This window comes from Helianthus annuus, chromosome 17 (assembly GCF_002127325.2).
Source record: "Helianthus annuus cultivar XRQ/B chromosome 17, HanXRQr2.0-SUNRISE, whole genome shotgun sequence".
Lineage (NCBI taxonomy): Eukaryota > Viridiplantae > Streptophyta > Magnoliopsida > Asterales > Asteraceae > Helianthus > Helianthus annuus.
In genome coordinates this window covers 400,887-419,599 of record NC_035449.2, presented here as the reverse complement: position 1 = coordinate 419,599, position 18,713 = coordinate 400,887, and the positions used below count along the sequence as shown (strand labels likewise).

General features: G+C 33.3%; 2 protein-coding genes across 3 annotated transcripts; both read left to right on the top strand.

Moving 5' to 3' along the window:
• The first annotated feature begins 247 nt into the window (after window positions 1-247).
• On the top strand, window positions 248-3,223 carry LOC110922017 (plant UBX domain-containing protein 8). 2 transcript variants are annotated; one of them, XM_022166346.2, is made up of 10 exons: window positions 248-367; window positions 1,111-1,172; window positions 1,279-1,588; window positions 1,682-1,773; window positions 1,849-1,978; window positions 2,136-2,324; window positions 2,395-2,505; window positions 2,592-2,735; window positions 2,815-2,871; window positions 2,948-3,223. In XM_022166346.2, the coding sequence occupies exons 1-10, from the start codon at window positions 290-292 to the stop codon at window positions 3,053-3,055; spliced, it is 1,281 nt and encodes a 426-aa protein (XP_022022038.1). In that variant the 5' UTR covers window positions 248-289; the 3' UTR covers window positions 3,056-3,223. The 2 variants fall into 2 exon arrangements, with proteins under 2 accessions (XP_022022038.1, XP_022022037.1); XM_022166345.2 differs by having other exon boundaries at window positions 1,276-1,588.
• A 694-nt stretch (window positions 3,224-3,917) lies between these two features.
• On the top strand, window positions 3,918-6,666 carry LOC110925812 (lysophospholipid acyltransferase 1). The gene is made up of 8 exons (XM_022169638.2): window positions 3,918-4,219; window positions 4,361-4,416; window positions 4,513-4,733; window positions 4,840-5,245; window positions 5,337-5,422; window positions 5,539-5,602; window positions 5,702-5,820; window positions 6,308-6,666. The coding sequence occupies exons 1-8, from the start codon at window positions 3,921-3,923 to the stop codon at window positions 6,446-6,448; spliced, it is 1,392 nt and encodes a 463-aa protein (XP_022025330.2). The 5' UTR covers window positions 3,918-3,920; the 3' UTR covers window positions 6,449-6,666.
• The last annotated feature ends 12,047 nt before the right edge of the window (window positions 6,667-18,713 follow it).

Below are 18,713 nucleotides of genomic sequence, written 5' to 3'. Positions count from 1 at the left end.
AATTAGTCTCTTTTGGTTGCGATTATTAAGTGTTACACATGATTTATGTCATCTTCTTCGATCTACATGATACTATTTTTCCTTTCCCCTCATTCTGAAGGTGATATTTGAATTGTTATGTATGTTGTTGGTAGTGAAAGCGTCAAGTGGTTATATTAAAGGATAAAAAAGTAGTAGAATAAAAGTACAAGGACCAACAAAGCAATGGTGAGATATATATAGTATTATTATTCATCCCAAACGGTGAAACTGTCGTCTATCTTTAATTCACTCAGTCTGGAATATAATAATGGCTGATCAAGAATCAATCGATACGTTCGTCGGTATCACCGGTTCCTCTCAACTTGTTGCTATCCGAAAACTGGCGGTAATATCTCTTTCTTTTTGGTTCATAATTGATATTTGATCTCGACCTTTCAATTTCTTTCTTTCTTTCTTTCTTTTCAATGGGTAGAACTGAACATTGAATTTGGACATAGATAACTCTAATAAACTCTTTGGCATGTCTAGTCAAGTCAAGCTGTAAACATGCCTTGTTGCTTATTTCTGGAACATACATACATACATACATACACCCTTCTGTGTGTAAGAAAAAAAATTACGGGATTATATGTAAACCAGTCTCAGGAAGAGGAAATAGGATAGGATCTGCCATTTAGATTACAGACTTTCCTTCCATACTAGATCACAATAATAATCAGTTTTCTTATATTTCATTTAAAAACATACATCACTTTTCTCTATATAACTCTTTTCTACAAACTAATATGAAAGCTTCATCCTTTGTGATTCTCGTGATTTTTGTTTCACACAACAATTCAAAATACTTTTAGCACAGCATTTAGTCTAAAATATATAAGATGCAGGGAACTAAAAAGATCAAAAATATTATATGATTGGGTTTGAAACCGACTCATCAAATTCAAATGCTCAACATGCTTTTTTTTTTTGTTCTATATAAATCAATTTTGTATATACTGATACATATCTTATTACTAGCAACCAAATATTTAGTATATCCTTTGGGTTTTTTTGCAACTTCATTTCAATTTTTGGTTGATATCCTTTTACTTTCTGGGGCTAAACCACATTTTTCTTCATGATTATCAGGAACATGATGGTAGTCTTAATGAAGCTGTTAATTCTTATTTTACTGAAGGAGATACGGACATGTTAGTTTCCTTTATTATGTTCAATTTTAGAAGTGGAAAAAAACAGGATAATAAAACATTTTTTTATTAATTTCTTTTTGACACATTGATTTCGTTCTCTCAGCAGACACGAAACAAATGTGCCTGCCTTACACGAGGATTTCATGGACATAGACCGGACACACAGAGGATTTCATGATTCTAATCGTCCTGAAACTGCTTCCAGAAATGATCTTGTTACCAACAGTTTCCCAGAAATTGTCCCTGAAACTCGTGGTACTGATGATGATGCGGGGGATGGTATTTCACATGACACATGTGTGATTCCAAGTGCTCCTGTAATTAGTAATTTATCGGAGTATGGCATAGAAGAAAAGATGATCCAAGCTGCAATTGAGGCTTCCAAACGCGAGGCTGACTCTGCTCAACCAGATGTGGTAATGTTTGTTGAAATGGGTTGCCCCGAAACACTTTTTGTCTAAAGGTTACGAGTTTTTGTTATAAATAATTTAGTGTGGATAATTTTTCAGCCAACTGAGCAAGATAAGTCCTTTGGTGAACTAGAATCTGAAGCAGGACCTTCAGAAACACAAGCCAGGACATTGGCATCATCCAATGGAAGGTAAAGAATGATTTTATTTGTAGGTTTGTTATTATTTCGTTAAAACCCAATGAGTCAAGTGACAAGGATTCATAGATTGGGCGTTGGGAGCTCATCTGTCCAGGATGCAGAAGAGCAGCCTCTAGTTAGGCGTAGCAGTAGACGCAGGAACTTGAGCTCGGCATTAGGTCCTGCACAACGGCAAAGTGTGAATAATCCTGATGAGGTATTTATCTGTCTTCTTTCAAATTTCTTACTACAAAGTAGTTTTGGTATGTGGGAATGGATTGGAACATTCTCATGCAATGAAATTTGATGGATTATTCCATTCCATGGCTCATTTCATTTCCTATATCATTTATGATTATTTTGTTTGTGGGAAGTGGGGAGGCGTTTCATCTGTAGAACACGATGAGGCAGTCATGCTTGAAGGAGCTGGATATCGTGTACCATATGTCCGAAATCGTTATAGGCGGAATGCTGTTGGTAGGAACAATGGGCCCTACACTAGGTCGACCCCTCGTTCTCCATCTCCCACTCTTACTGCTCAAAGATTGATAAGGGAGCAACAGGTAAACCCACCCTAAAGTTACTAAGTTACACATCTAAATTTCACAAAACATAACCCCCATCTTTCTGCAGAATGAAGAATATCTTGCTTCATTGCAAGCTGACAGAGAAAAAGAGTTGCTAGAGCAGGCAGCCAGAGAAGCTGCTATGGAAGAAGAACAGAGAAAATTGGAACAAGAACAGGTCGAAACATGTTCGTTAAACTATCTCTTGCCACTGTCTTAAAATTTCAATATAGTTTTTAAAAAGTTATTGGTTTCCTTTTGCAGGAAATCGAGAGGCAGGTAGCAGCCAAAGAAACTTCACTTCCTCAGGAACCTGCATCCGCTGATGACAATGCAGTTGCTCTTCTTGTACGGATGCCAGATGGAAGCCGCCATGGTCGCCGATTTATGAAAACTGATAAATTACAGGTATGGCTTCTGCAGCAAGGATGACATGAATTTTGTGCTTACAATGCTTTTTTCCTCAAATTAAGTTTTATTTTGGCAGTATCTATTTGATTTCATTGATGTTGGGAGAGTGGTGAAACCTAGCACATACCGACTGGTAGTCACTCATCTGTTGTTTTACTTTACCCCCCTTCAAATCTTCATTTATTCTTAAATGTAATTGTTTAACACAGGTGAGACCGTACCCTCGACGTGCTTTCAGTGATGGCGAAAGTGACTTAACCTTGAATGAACTGGGTTTGACTAGCAAGCATGAGGCATTGTTTCTTGAGTTGATTTAAGCAACAGCATCCATCATTTGTAAATTATGATGTATATAGTTGGTCTACATATATAGGCTCATTGCTTGATTTGTATTCATTGTATTTATTCTTATTCTTGTTTGAACAGCATACGTATAACATCATCTTTATTTTATTGCCAATTGGAGAAATATTGTATTTAATTTAGTTTACAAAATGTTGCAACAAAAACCCACATAGTTTGTCTTGTCCCTTGGCAGCAGGGCAAGACAAAAGTAGTCTCGATTGATCTTGAGCCACAACTAAGCTGAATAATCAACAACCCGTTAGAAGGTCCCATAGCCAAAGCCTCATGGAGACCATGATGGTCAAGTTAATCGATCTAAAGAAATTGTGAATATATCATAAATACATGGCATGTATTGAATAAGCATACATAGAAGGACGTGTGAGCCAAGAGAGTTTGAGGAAAAAAAACCCCAAATTGAACTACGTATACACTTGACTTGTTGATTTACTCGCGCGTTAGATAAGCTGTATACTCACTCTTTTCCAAATTCTCATTTCACTGCGTACAAGTACTTAAAACTGATTTAAAAAAATAAAAAATAAACACAACACATGTGTAGTTTGATTTGTATATTGTTAAAATTGTAATTAATATATGTATGTAGTAATGTTAAAAAGTAGTGGTGTGTGAAATTTACATTTTGTAGAGAATGATACACCCACCATTGCTATTCTGATTATTTAAATTCCCTCCTTAATAACCGACCAAACCAAATGCCATAACACATGTCACCCCTCCCTCCCTCCCTCCCCATGCCAAACAAAGTTTGTCTGGATCTCTGAAATCCAAAATTGATCAATCATTGTTGTGATGTGCCCGTGCCTGATTGATAAGATGAAAATGGAAGAAATGGCGTCGATGATCGGGGTATCACGCCCTGTATTCCAATTCCTTTTATGTTTCGTGGCCACAATTCCTGTCAGCCTCTTCCATCGCTTCGTCCCTGGTGGTCCCACCGCAAAGCACCTCTACGCTGCAACCACCGGCGCCGGCCTCTCCTACCTGGCCTTTGGCCTCTCTTCCAATATACACTTCCTCGTGCTTATCCTCATCAGCTACGGCTCTATGACCCTCTGTCGGAAACGATGTGGCCTCATTACTTTCTTCTTAGCAATGGGTTATCTCATCGCATGGTACGTATGTAGCATTGTAATTTGGGTGAATCTAAAGCCAGTTATGTCTGAATGTTTAATTCTGTAATGCATGCATGCATGCATGGAATCCAGATTATTTATTGATTGACATTGTTTGTTGTGAAATGAATTCATGTGTAGCCATGTGTACTACATGAGTGGGGATTTATGGAAGGAAGGAGGTATTGATGCTACTGGTAAGCAAGCAAGCATTAATCCCTTTTTCTTGCCCTATGTGTGTTCCTTCCTTGTTTATTATATAAAATTTGATTTGATTTGCAATGCGTACGTAGGATCCATGATGGTGATAACACTCAAAGTGATTTCGTGCGCTTTTAATTATAACGATGGCTCCTTAAAAGAGAGACGTCTACGCGATACCCAAAAGAAAAATCGATTGTTTAGGTTACCCTCTGTCATAGAGTATGTGGCATATTGTCTCTGCTGTGGAACTCACTTTGCAGGCCCCGTTTATGAAATGAAGGATTATTTAGATTGGACACAAGGGAAGGGGGTAAGCTAGCTAGCTAATCTTAACTTATTATTATTCTTCTTGTATAGCTAGAATGAAAACCAACTTCCATTTTCATAAAATAAAAGGACTGTTTTTTTTTAACCAGATTTGGACCAGGTCTGAGAAACCTTCACCATCACCTATTGGGCCAACAGTTAAAGCTATTCTTCAAGCTGGTTTGTGTATGGGTGTCTACTTATACCTTGATCCCCGATATCCATTAGAAAGAATTGGCGACCCGGTTTATAAAAGTTGGGGATTTATTGATAGGTTTAGCTACCAGTACATGTGTAGCTTTTCTGCGCGCTGGAAATATTATTTCATATGGTCGGTCTCAGAAGCTTCCATGATTCTTTCGGGCCTTGGTTTCAGCGGATGGACCAATTCTGTTCCAATTGAAGCACAATGGAGAGGGGCCAAAAATGTTGATATTTTGGGTGTTGAATTTGCAAAGAGTGCAGTAGAGATACCACTTGTGTGGAATATACACGTCAGCACATGGCTTAGACATTGTGAGTTTAATTTAATTAAACATTATTTTTCTTCCATTTATATATATAGCATGTATTTAGATGTTGATGATGCACATGTATGGATGTTCAGATGTTTATGACAGGCTTGTTCAAAAGGGGAAAAGACCTGGTTTTTTCCAGTTGCTGGCAACACAGACTGTCAGTGCTGTATGGCATGTAAGATTTTAGTGATTCATTATTATTATTTGAGTAGATAGATTATGTGTTGCTTTTTTTTTTTTTTTTTTTTTTAAATTTGGGTATCCATGATTAATTATTTGTAAATTTGATAGGGTTTATATCCAGGGTACATTATATTCTTTGTTCAATCTGCTTTGATGATTTCTGGTTCAAAAGGTAATTATAACTCTTCTGGATTATGAATGAATTACTTTCTTGGTTAAATTTCAAACTAATTTTTTTACTCTTTTTCATATTTTGCGTATGTATGATCAGCCATTTACAGATGGCACCAATCTGTCTCGGGCGGTAAACGTATGTTTAAGAAGATGATTATGCTCTCAAATTTCGCTTACACAGTTATTGTTCTAACCTACTCTTCTGTTGGTTTCATGGTAAGTATGGTTATATATGTTGACGGTTTTATGATCGATCTGTAAACAACTTGATGCAGACATTTTTGGGGGTGTTTGGATTTATGTTATAAAACTAACTATATATCCCGTTATTTAGACGTTGTGTAATCAGCTTCTATAACTACAACAAATGTGATTATACAAGGAAAAACTGGAACTACTTGTTTACCCCAATTTTAAGTTTTTCACCCATATGTTAATACCATGAAGAAAAAGGTTATAGCTAGAAATGTATAGATACAAAATTAAGAAATTTAATCAAAACTTTTTTTAAATAATTTTTAATTTTTGCTTATTTTCTCATTAGATTGACCAGTGTATTTCAAACAAATGATATCCAGTTACCACAACTTGAAGCATTAAATCATGCTTTCTTATAGCTGGCCACCTATCAAATAATCATTTTCAAAATGCACGTCGAAACACTCCATTAATTAATGTCATATATATATATATTACGTTTCAGGTACTAAGTCTGGACGAAACAATCACTGCATACGAGAGTGTATTCTACATTGGAACCATTCTTCCTGTGGTTTTCATCCTCTTTGGTAGCATTATGATCAAATCAAAGCCGCATACATCCAGAGCCCGAAAAGTAAAGTAATGTCTACAAACCACACAAAAACACATATTAATTTTGTTTCCTTCTTGGCCTGTTTAGCTCTCAAGAACCACCACAGGTCCATAATTAGTAACGAAAGTGGTGTAGGCGACATAATTAATTAAGTGTTTTCAACTTGTCACGATCTGTGTCGGGTTCTAACCTCAAACCTTTTAGCACCATGTCGGATCTAGAAGTGGTTTAGGGTGTGTACTTGCATATTTGACTTAAATTTCCGTAATAATAATGTATATGGGCAAGATGGACCATGTATAAGGCCTTGGTTCTCTATATATGTTCAGTCATGTGTATTTGGGAATGGTTTTCTACTTTTGGTGATTACTTCCATTTTCTGTCTTATTGGGATCACCACATTGATAATTTGATTGATTTTGTTAGGTACATTTAGTAATATGATGGTTGACGATTAACTCTTTTTATATTTATGATAACTATATTTTCAGATTAAAAATTGTTAAAAAAAACTAGTTATAAAATATCTTTCTAGATCAAGTATTACTCATAAACAACATGTTGAATATCATGAACATGTGCAGCGGAACTTGATTGAATATGAGTGTTTATATTGTGAATGTGCAGGGAATAAAGAAATACAGTTTGATATTTGAGAGGACAATTCGAATAGGAAATGTCTTGGTGCCGGTTACATTTGCCGGCAAGACTTATTTATACATAGCATATATGACGGTTATTGGAGGTTGGTTTTGGAGGGAATAACCACCATTTTAAACGATGCCATCCAAACCAACATAATCGTTCTATAATATCATCGTTACACATATATAATCATAAGGTTCGAATATCTAATACACACATAATATAAATTAAGTTTATATACTCTAATACACTCCCCATAAACTTAATTGTTCTTTCGAGAGTGCATCATAACGCTTTTATTTGCTTCATTAACGGCTTTTTCAGCCTGTTCGAAATCAAATTTCTTCCTCCTTTGCAGCTTGTTAAGCCCGTACCAGTCATTTCCAGCGAAGAAAGCATAATGTTCTTTAGCTGCTCCATCTCGTTCTGCTCCGGTATGCCTGCTTGTTCCTTCATTCTTGTCCAGACTCTTGCTTCGTCTTCTTTCTGCTACATCCTCCACAATCTCTCTCTCGGCTACCTTTTGTTGTGTTTATTTGAATTTATAATAATAAACAAGCACATCTAAGTACATGGTATACATCAGCCTCATAAATCTCCTTCATTATAATCGAATCCCATATCTTTGGCAACCATACCCCACATGTTGTTTTCTGTAATTCTTTGGTGTCCACCCTCTCTTTTAACTACCATATATAGTTCCAACAGACTAACCTTTCGATTGTCTGAAGCATATGCAGGAAGTGGTCTTGTGGTAATCTCTAACTTTTCTTTGAGAAACTAATCAACCATGTCATCATGTCATCGAACTTATTTTTAAGACTGTACTTATATTTACTAACATATACTTATATTTACTAACATATACTTATATTTACTAACATATCCATCATCTTCTAGCATATCAAGAAGTGCTTTACAGTCTTGAAACTCTTTGAATGACATGGCTTGAAGTATCAAGACATTCCAATCAGGTTCTTTTGACGATAGATTCAGATTTTCGAAGTATTGATTCAAATAATCTGTTTTGAATGCTTCATAATCAGAATCAGACGTAACCAGTGATTCCTTTTCTCTTAAACCGATCTCATCTTCTCTTGTGAGACCAGAAATATCACTTCTTCTATTAATTACCGGAATGCTAAACGTGGGGAAGATCTTACACCTATCTCCTATAAACTTTATTGTGTATCCTTGGGTGATTAATTGGTCAAAACTCAGCACATTTCTATCTATATCAGGAGTGTAGAAAACACTCTGAATTTGAATTCTTTCAGACCCAGACATCACTTCCACAACCCCTATTCCTTTTATAAAATAGAAGTTGTTTTCTCCCGTTTTTGTTTCCACGCCGAACATACTTTTAATCCTTTTAAACATGTGTAAATTGCCTGAGAAATGTTTTTTAAAGGTTGTACTTACATACCAGATTTCGGACCAGTATCCTCCATCTGTACCAGTAACAATAAACTCCTCTCTGTGATCATCTTCTGCCACTTGTTGTTGTTGTGTTCCAGTATTGATCGCCAGATGTATCAGTTGTGTTGCCTCATCGTTCTCTTTCGTCTTGCATGACACAATTTGATGTCTCTGTTTGTTGCAGCAATAACATCTTCTCTGCAACCATCTTCATTCTTTTTTCTCGTCGGAATAGTGTTTACACGGTAACATGGATGATGTTGGCTTGAGATCTTCATCGCTTTCAACAGTGGCTCTGATACCACTTTGTTGAATATCATGAACATGTGCGGCGGAACTTGATTGAATATGAGTGTTCATATTGTGAATGTGCAGGGAATAAAGAAATACAGTTTGATATTTGAGAGGACAATTCAAATAGGAAATGTCTTGGTGCCGGTTACATTTGCCGGCAAGACTTATTTATACATAGCATATATGACGGTTATTGGAGGTTGGTTTTGGAGGGAATAACCACCATTTTAAACGATGCCATCCAAACCAAGATAACCGTTCTATAATATCATCGTTACACATATATAATCATAAGGTTCAAATATCTAATACACACATAATATAAATTAAGTTTATATACTCTAATACAACACAGAATTCAGAACATCTTATTTAACAGAATTTGTTGTTTTTGTTTTCTTTTTGAAATGGTGAACTAATTTTTTCTTTTTAACATTTGAGTTTAATATTTATACAACTATATCTATCTATTCTAAATCTATATCCATACATAGAAATATTTGAGAATACGTGTCACGCTCTAGTGTTTCCTTATTCTTATTTTCCTGCATCACTCTTCTATCAAATAATAATTTTACTTTTTCTTTCTTCAGTTATAATGATATTAAAATTAAAAGAGTATAGAGTTACCCATGGGTTTGTAGGGGGGGGGGATGTATGGCTGATTATTCTATGGATTTGTGGGAAAGATTTATGGGTTTGAAGAGATGGGTTTATGGTGCGACGGTGGTGTTTAGTTATTAAAATGGTTGTTTAAATAAATAAGTAAAAAGACCAATGTACCCTTCACTTAATAGTTAAAATTAACTGAGTTAGGTTCAAAGGGCACACCGTGCAAGACTTTCAAACAACAAGTACAAAACTCGTCAATTTTAAAGACAAATAACACCATCTGGAACTTGGTATATAGATAAAGGACAAAATTTGCAATTCACTCTATACTTAAATCCATGGTTGCAAAAGTCGCTAGGCGCTTCCTATTCGGTTGACTGGGGAGTTGAGAGTACTCGACCTAGGCCGAGTACTCAAGGAGTACTCGGACATGTAAATTATAAAGAAATTGGTTTTTGGAAATTAAATATATGCCAAATAACATAAATTTACTCGTATTTATAACAAAATATGTGAAAATAATTTTATTCTTTAATATGATAGGCATAAAAATTATGTTTAATTATTTATTTTTTAAGCCAAACTCGGCCCAAGTTGACATACTAGATCTGATTCTGGCCGATGTTGACCGCATTTGATCGATTCCGAGTAATTAGGTGGAGTTGAAGAAAGTAGCATCGACACCCTACCTTGCAGCGACTACTCGGGGAGTACTTGGCCTTGTAGACCTTATTTACAACCATGCTTAAATCTTTAAACAGATTATTGATGTAGCTGTCATAGGCTAATAAAAAACAAGTGAAAATATGTAGTATATGGAAGTCGAGTTGCCTCCATAGGGAATTGGTGGTCAATGAATATTTCTACCAAATTAACTAAATACTGAAGCAAAATCGGTTGTTTGTTTGCAAGAAAGAAATTAAAACTATGCGACAAGAAGATTACCAGATTAAAAGAAGTAACCCCCACCCAAGATTCAAATTGTAGGTTTCACACGAAATTTGGTTCAGTTACTTAAACACCACATAGGCATGACCTTGGAATTATTGAACCAGAATAACAATCAAGGACAGTTTTTAATAATATTTGTACAACCTAATTATCCGTTCATAGATACCAACTACCCACCTAGTTACCAACCCGATAAGAAGGCAAGAATTCACATATACGTTTGATAAAAGACAAGAAATTCAAATATAAAAAAACGTTTATCAAATCCAAACACAAGTGGTCAAGATATATGACATAGTTGTCGTAGTCTAATCAAAAGTATTTGTATTTAACTTAAATACCTACGAAGTATAGGCAAGTAAGGTCTTATCCGCATGAATTTGTGATCAGTGTTTAGCATTTAATTAATTAACTACTATTAACATAATTGGGGGTTTATTGGATTGTTTTAAAGAAAACACAATTTGTCACAAAAAGTGTTATCAGAATGAGAAGAAGTAACCGCCACCCAGAATCCCGAATACCCGTTTTAACAAAAAAAAAAAAACTCATTTACCAATTCAAAATAACCCCATAGACATGACCTTGAATTTAATGATTTTGATTAGTTATTAGGGACTTTGATTAGTTATTAGGGACTATTTTTAAATAAACTATAACACCTAACAATCTGTTTGAATATACCAATCAACCACAAATTTACTAACTCACTAATAATGCAAGGAAATCACTATTAGGCTTGATAAACGAAGTACAATTAAAATATAAATGAACTATTAACAAAACTATTACGTATACGTTATTATATTACCCATACATAATTACATGGAATAAAATGGGATTACAAATGAAACTTCAAATTATACATATTATTTAAAAGTAACGATGAATAGTGGTTCAAAATTTTTTATTAAAATTCTTTTTCTAAGTTTGTGTTATTATATTGTTTTTTTTAATTTAATTGATTTTAAACAAATTTTTTTTTTATAAAATTAATACACACTGGTATCAATATTGTTTGGTTCAGTTTGGTATTGTTTTTTTTTTTAATTTTAGGTTTTCATTATTATATTGTTTTCTTATTAACTTATGTTTTCAAACAAAAGAAATGAATATAGTATTGATCCAGATGTTGTTTAATCGGTTTCGATTCGGTTTGTTACGATAGCGGCACGGTATCTGTTTTAGAAATAAAAATCGCAATGTTGAAATAAAATAAACATAAAATGCAAACGAACAGAACCATTATCAACTAAAAAACATCAGTTCCGATATCGATATATGTTTTCATTGTTTTCGATCAATGTAATGTTTTCTCTTTCGACTACTATAGCGAGTGCGGGTAACGTAACGAACCAAGCTGATACCGACTGAATTCCCGCCGCGAAGCGTGTGAGAATCTCACTAGTTAATTTTAAAACTTAATGGAGGTCCACCCACATATTCAATTAATTTTTTGAAAGAGATAAAATGGATTGAAATCCACTGTTAAACCCAAGTTTCATACCTTCGAATGAAACAAGCAATTTTGATTCCGTTCGTAACAGTAACTGGTCATATTAATAATTGTATATCGTTTTTGTTGGTCATTGTTATAAAACTAGCCTAATAGCAAAACCATATAACAGAACAATAGGGAGGAATATATTGATATTATTGAATGTGTGTATATTAGAAGATGTACAAGAGGGTATATATAAGATAGGAAAACTTGTGGAACAAGCATAATCGATTTTAGGTGTTGATAACCACAAGAATAATAAATATATTCATAACACTCCCCCTTGGTTATCAACTTAATACGCTTGATGCTGCCTCGTTAAAAACCTTGCTAGGAAAACCCGGTGGGACAAAACCATAGCTAAGGGAAAAAGAGTGCAGCGTGTAATGCGCATTATCTCCCCCTGATACTTCTGGATCAGGTATGTTGCCTCATTAAAAACCTTACTAAGAAAACCCAATAGGACAAAACTTAGTCAAGGGAAAAAGAGTGCAACTTGAATAAGTCCCCCCCTCATTTTAACATGTATCCTTTAATTGACGTGTCTCCGTCTTCCTTGAAAGTCGAACAAAGCTTTTGTAGCCAATGATTTGTCGCTTGATCCCTTCATCCCTTAATGTGCTATCTTTTATGTTGAGCAATGTTGTATAATCTTATAACGAGACTTTAGGTCCCTCCTTTCAAAATATCATATGTCCACGATTGTGTTTTGCCACATTCCTGCATCTACAAGACTATCCAAACTTGTTTTGATAGGTTAGTAAAATATAATCAAATATCGTTTATAACTGAAATATTTCTTTGAACTCGTCCCAATGTCTCTTCGCTTGACAAAGGTTATATCATGACAATAAGCTCAAGTGAAAGATATTATAACCATACATAGCTAGCAAAACATATTAATGCACATATGCATTTGACGATGGTACTTCTAGAATAAGAATCTCTACTTTGGTAGGAGATGATAATAGGCATTTCTTATAACAAGTGACTTAAGAACCTTTAACATACTTTAAGGTTCAACTATGTCCATACTAAAATATCCCAACATTATCTTCTAGATGTACTTGAGGGATTGATAAAATCTAATTACATATATACTCGAACTGCAGTTCGAGTAATAATTAGATCGTGCCAATGTCTTTAAAAAATTCTCCCTCTAAAAGCTTGACAGCTTCTCTCGATGATGTCTAGACGTCATCACTGTAAACTGCGATTATAGTGAACTTTTAAAAGTAGAATGTTGATAAAACATAGCTAATTTAATTAAACTTATATCCCTCTTTAGGCGAATATCTCGAGTTGTACAACATTCGACCCGACTTTTTTATTTCATACATATTTTGTCAACTTCATCTAGTATGTTCTTGAGGTTTTGACATTAATGCTTCTGGCATTATCAATCCATGATGGAATTCATTCCATCTTATCCAAATATGCATGTGCTTTCACTCTTCAGAAGTTCTGCTACATAAATTTGCCCATTTAACACATAGATATCTATATTATATGCAAAAATGTCATGAACACTTGCTTAGTTGCTTTTATCTCCAAAATCCATATTGTACAATGCGTATACACTGTTTATTGAGATATCATAATCATCATGTACAAGTTTTCTATGTACATTATTGGTGCACAAGAATTACATCGTTAAGATGTTTCAATTCACCTTTAGGTAACTCATCAGGAGTTCAGTCGTATTCAAATATGAATATGTATACAACGATCATAGTGTTCTCGAGAACTTTATTTACATGATTTTGATAATTTAAATCCTCCAGAGACTTTCATGTAAACTTTCAGTATCAAGTGATATATATTATTCATAAGACGCATGTCAATTCTCTCTTTAATATTATTACCAAGCTAATTAAATATTGGAAAGCTATTGTATCCACCACCGGAGAATACGATTCCTCATAATCAATATTAGGTCTTTGCGAAATCCTTGTGCCACCAATTTTGCCTTATACCATTTGCTTTTCATTTATTGATTCGCATAAAAGACCTGTTTGTTTCTAATATGTTTTACAACATTTGTTGTATGGACTACTGGTCCAAAAACTTTCCATTTCAATAGAGAATTCAACTCTGCCTCATTTGCGTCTTTTCATTTTGGCCAATCATTTCTCAAAGGCAGATCTTAAATTTTGATCCTCAACATTTCAAGCGCTATATTATATACAAAAGTATGACGACGTCGATTTTGTTTCGATTCCATATATTTCATAGACATGATACAATATAATGAGATCTCTTTATTTTCAGGTACCCGAGGTTCTTTTAGAACCATCATGTCTAATGTCTGTTCAGGAGACCCTATTAATATAACCCTGACTTGACCATCTTAATTACTTGCTCCAACTTTCGAGGAATTTTATTATTGGAATCGATTAGTCTACCACGCACTAGACGTGCAATAGACCCATCACAAATATGTGGTTGTCCTTCTGGGATACTCATCTTAATTGGAGCATTAGCAGGTTGCATATGTAATATAAATCACCTTTTTAAGGTCAGTGAATATGCCTGGTAATAGATTCGCTAATCTTTGTAAATGTGTTATTATCTGAACTTCTGGTTCACACTTTTAGTTTTTGAGGATCAATGATAATTCATACCAACTCATTTCTTTTCCAACTGCTTTTTATCTCCCCCTGATGTTGGGAATGTTAATCCATTGATACGGATATCAAATAATTGAGCCATAATTAAATATCTCGTCAATGGCTCTATTCATTATCATATATTCCCAACCACTTTTAAGGTCCCATCTTTGTGCATCGTGGTGGATCAATTTCAATATATGTCTCACAACCAAAATTCTTTGATAGGACATCTTTGGTTCCTGACAAAAACCAACGATATAGGGAGAAAGTATTATAACTTGTTGGCTTGATGTGAAATAATGTTGTACATGTAAAATCACATGTAGCTAAATACAAATATGAATGTTGCTCTTGCGATCATTGGCTTTGTAATCAATTGCAAATGTTTAGTGATCGTCTCAACAAAACACTTCGTGTTTAAACATGTACATTAAGTGCAATACTTATTCCAATGATCATTAATGACTCGGGAAATAAATATATGTAATCTAGAATATTGTGCTTGCTATCCCATTAGCTAGCCATAAGTCACACAAACTTCAAGTTGTGAATTTGATAACCATTTAGACGATGCATCGATTTAAAACACTAAATGGCATCATGTTGGGATATGCATATCCCTTAATCACTTCCAGAATATTTAGGGTTACACACCCATAATTGACAAATACATAACTTCCCTTAAGAACAAACAATACATGCTATCAACTAGAAGAATCTTCAAGTTCTTCATTATGTTTCACATCATCATTGACTCGGTGTGGTCTAACCGATCATGCCAATAAAGTAAACAATCATGATCCATAAACTTTTTTTTTATGATCGTATATGTATTACTTGCATGTATGTAATACAAAATATAAGATACAACAAATGTATTATAACTTCAAAGTTCAACAATCATGTTATGACACTTTTAGGGGTCTACCTCGTTATAGACATGATCATCGTTGCATTTTAGATGGTCGATCTCATTATGAATATGACCATCATTACAATTTCTCAATGATGTCCACGATCACAATGATCATTATATATTCACTTCATGGATCAAAGTAAAACCAAACAAGTTTAATGGTTTTTCATTATTTTCTCGGACATACGGATATAAAGTTACTTCAAACCTTTTATACCATTTTAATGATATTATTGCTTCAGATTTGACAAACAAAATTTGTTTTATCCTATTTTCTCTTATAAAATAAAACTTCTCTTCACATAGCAACTATTGAGAAGTAAACATATATCCTAGTCATATAATATTTGTTTCTCTAAAATCTTATGACCTTAATCTACAACATGATAATGAGATTTTCGAAGTATGACACTTCGAGTGTCATTTCTTAGCATATTTATATTCTTTCATAAGAATGATAATACAACAATCAACATTGGCCTTATATATGTTTTATCCATATATCAATACTTAAAGGCATAACATTGTGATAGTGGTAATTTTCCAACAAAACCATTACACATCACTATCTTTTTTATCAATATCAGTAAAAATATTACTATTCCATAAAGCCGTAATTGATATATGATAAGAGGCAACATGAAAACATACATAATTACATATAAACATGAAAAATTGATAGTCAGCCACATAGCAACTTTAATATCATATAATCTGTTGTTATAATAAAATTTATGATGATATTTGGATTCAAAATAAATCATGAACAATTCTATAAACAACTTAAAATAATCACTTATGAATTAGTAAGCGAATAACTAGTTTATTTTTAAACAAATGAATAAATGTTTTAAATTATTACGAAGGAAATAAAACTTTAATGAATTTCTATTAACAATGATGTTGACTCCGTGTTCAATATGGAATCAAGGAGCGTAATTGATAAACGAAAAAACAATATTTCATTTAGCAATCTCCAAGCCAAACATAACTTCTTTTTTTTAAAGATTAGCCCAATCAACAATTCATAATAGCAAGATAATACGGAACCTATTTTCATAAAAGAAACTATTTTCAAGATTGATCAACATCCATATTTTTAAACTTCGAGTTTTCTAAAAGTTTTAAATGATAAGACACCTATTAACATTTAACATATAACAAATTAATCAAATCACAACTGATGAAAGAAATCAGTAACACTATATGAACTTTCTTAATAAAAAAATAAAATATAAAAAAACAAACCCATTAATATTTTAGCAATATATTAGTCATTTAATTGCCGCCTAAAATAATATGCGTTGGAACACTAAAATTAATAAAAGGATAAAAAATTACCTCATGACACAACCACCAAGGAGTTTCCATCTTGATAAATAAGTTACCCCATGTAACTATTTCTTGATGGTGGAACACAGTTGGTTTTGAACCACCTTAATTCCTTTCTTCGTTACAAAGATATACACCGTGTTTTCGTAAAATCATATTCATGTGAATTTTTTTTGTTAAATACAAAATCACTTTTGCGTTGCTAATTTATTTTTATAATAAACTATCAGATCAAGAGTTATTTAAAACCTTATTTTCATAAAACATATATGTTTTTTTAACTTTATATATATATGAGTGTATAAGTAAAATAACTATATTAGATTACGTACGATTCATGTAATGATATAAATATGCTATTAATTAGTTGGGCCAATAAATCAATTTAATAACTTAAATAGTTGGGCTTGGTCCAACAATTAGGGTAAGCGTGCAAGACGCAAGTTACAAGAGTGAGTTCCGGTACAATCGGTTTATTTAAAGGGTAACTTATTCTGAAAATCAAAATAAAGTAAAGAGCTTAGGAGTATGAACATTACCTTTCAAATCAGTAGTACCTCGTGAATCCAACCAAAGCCCTGAGATGTTTATGGTGGTTGTGGTAGCGGCCATGTACGGTGGCTTTCGTGCTGATAACGTGTTATAAAACTAGCCTAATAGCAAAACCATACAACAGAACAATAGGGAGGAATATATTGATATTATTGAATGTGTGTATATTAGAAGATGTACAAGAGGGTATATATAAGATAGGAAAATTTGTGGAACAAGCCTAATCTATTTTAGGTGTTGATAACCCCAAGAATAATAAATATATTCATAACAGTCATATTAATATTTGTATATCGTTTTTTTAGTAACATGTTAATCGCGAACACTTTAGATAAAATGAACTGATTTACAATAATTAAAATGCATCAACAGATCGGAATCACTAAAATGAATTTGACCACATCAACAAATCATATACCTTGTTGATTCATTATCATCCATGAACTTAATTATATTATTATCATACTACTTTTACCGACCAAACTTGATGAACTTAATTATATTATTATCATACTATTCTTACCGACCAAACTTGAGAAGAATTTTGAGGGGATTGTGGACACTTATGTGGCCAAGGGAATACCATATTTAATTTATTATTTTATATTAAACAATTATTTGAAAGGTTTTAGTATTATATTATATTTCTAATTAAAATAATATTTGCTAATATAATATTTGGGTTATAGACATGTAGTATAATATTTGCTAATATAATATTTGGGTTATAGACATGTAGTGTTTGTGTTGTTGGGGTTCATATTCTCAACACCAGTGAGGTTTTAATGTTGACAGTTGGGCACATGCAAGGTTCCTAAAGTTAAGTATATACATGATTAATCAAGATAATTGGTAACAAACAAAGTGTTAGGTTTCTAGTTTTAGGGTTAATATATATTTAATAAAGTTTAATCTCTCATTTTTATACTTGTAGTTTGGTCATCTTACTATGTCATTCATTTTATTTTTTTCGTTCGGTTATACTTGGGTTTCAAAAACTTGTCATAGTCATGTACTTCATTATGCCATCTTGTTGGACTGTTAAATTGAGGGATATTTATGTCTTTTTATTCATTTCTTTATACTAGAACCCTTCTCCCCCTCTCTACACTTACACACACTCTTTCTATACTCTCTTCATACCATTCTCTCCCTACCAGTCATTGTGTAAAATGGTATGAAGAATCAACACAACAATGTAAAGAAACAACACAGAACAAAAGAGAAGCGACAAAACAGTGACAAAATCTTTATTAGTTACTCAAACCAGAAAACTCCCTCCAAACCCTAGATCTCACAATATGTGAGATCAGAAATCAAAACAGAGTACAATACAAATACCTAGATGATATCATCAACACCTGAAGATCAAACTCTCACAAACCACAGAGAGTTATACAAAATGATATTCAACAACTGATCAAAACACTATACAAACCCTAAAACTACAACGGAGAACCA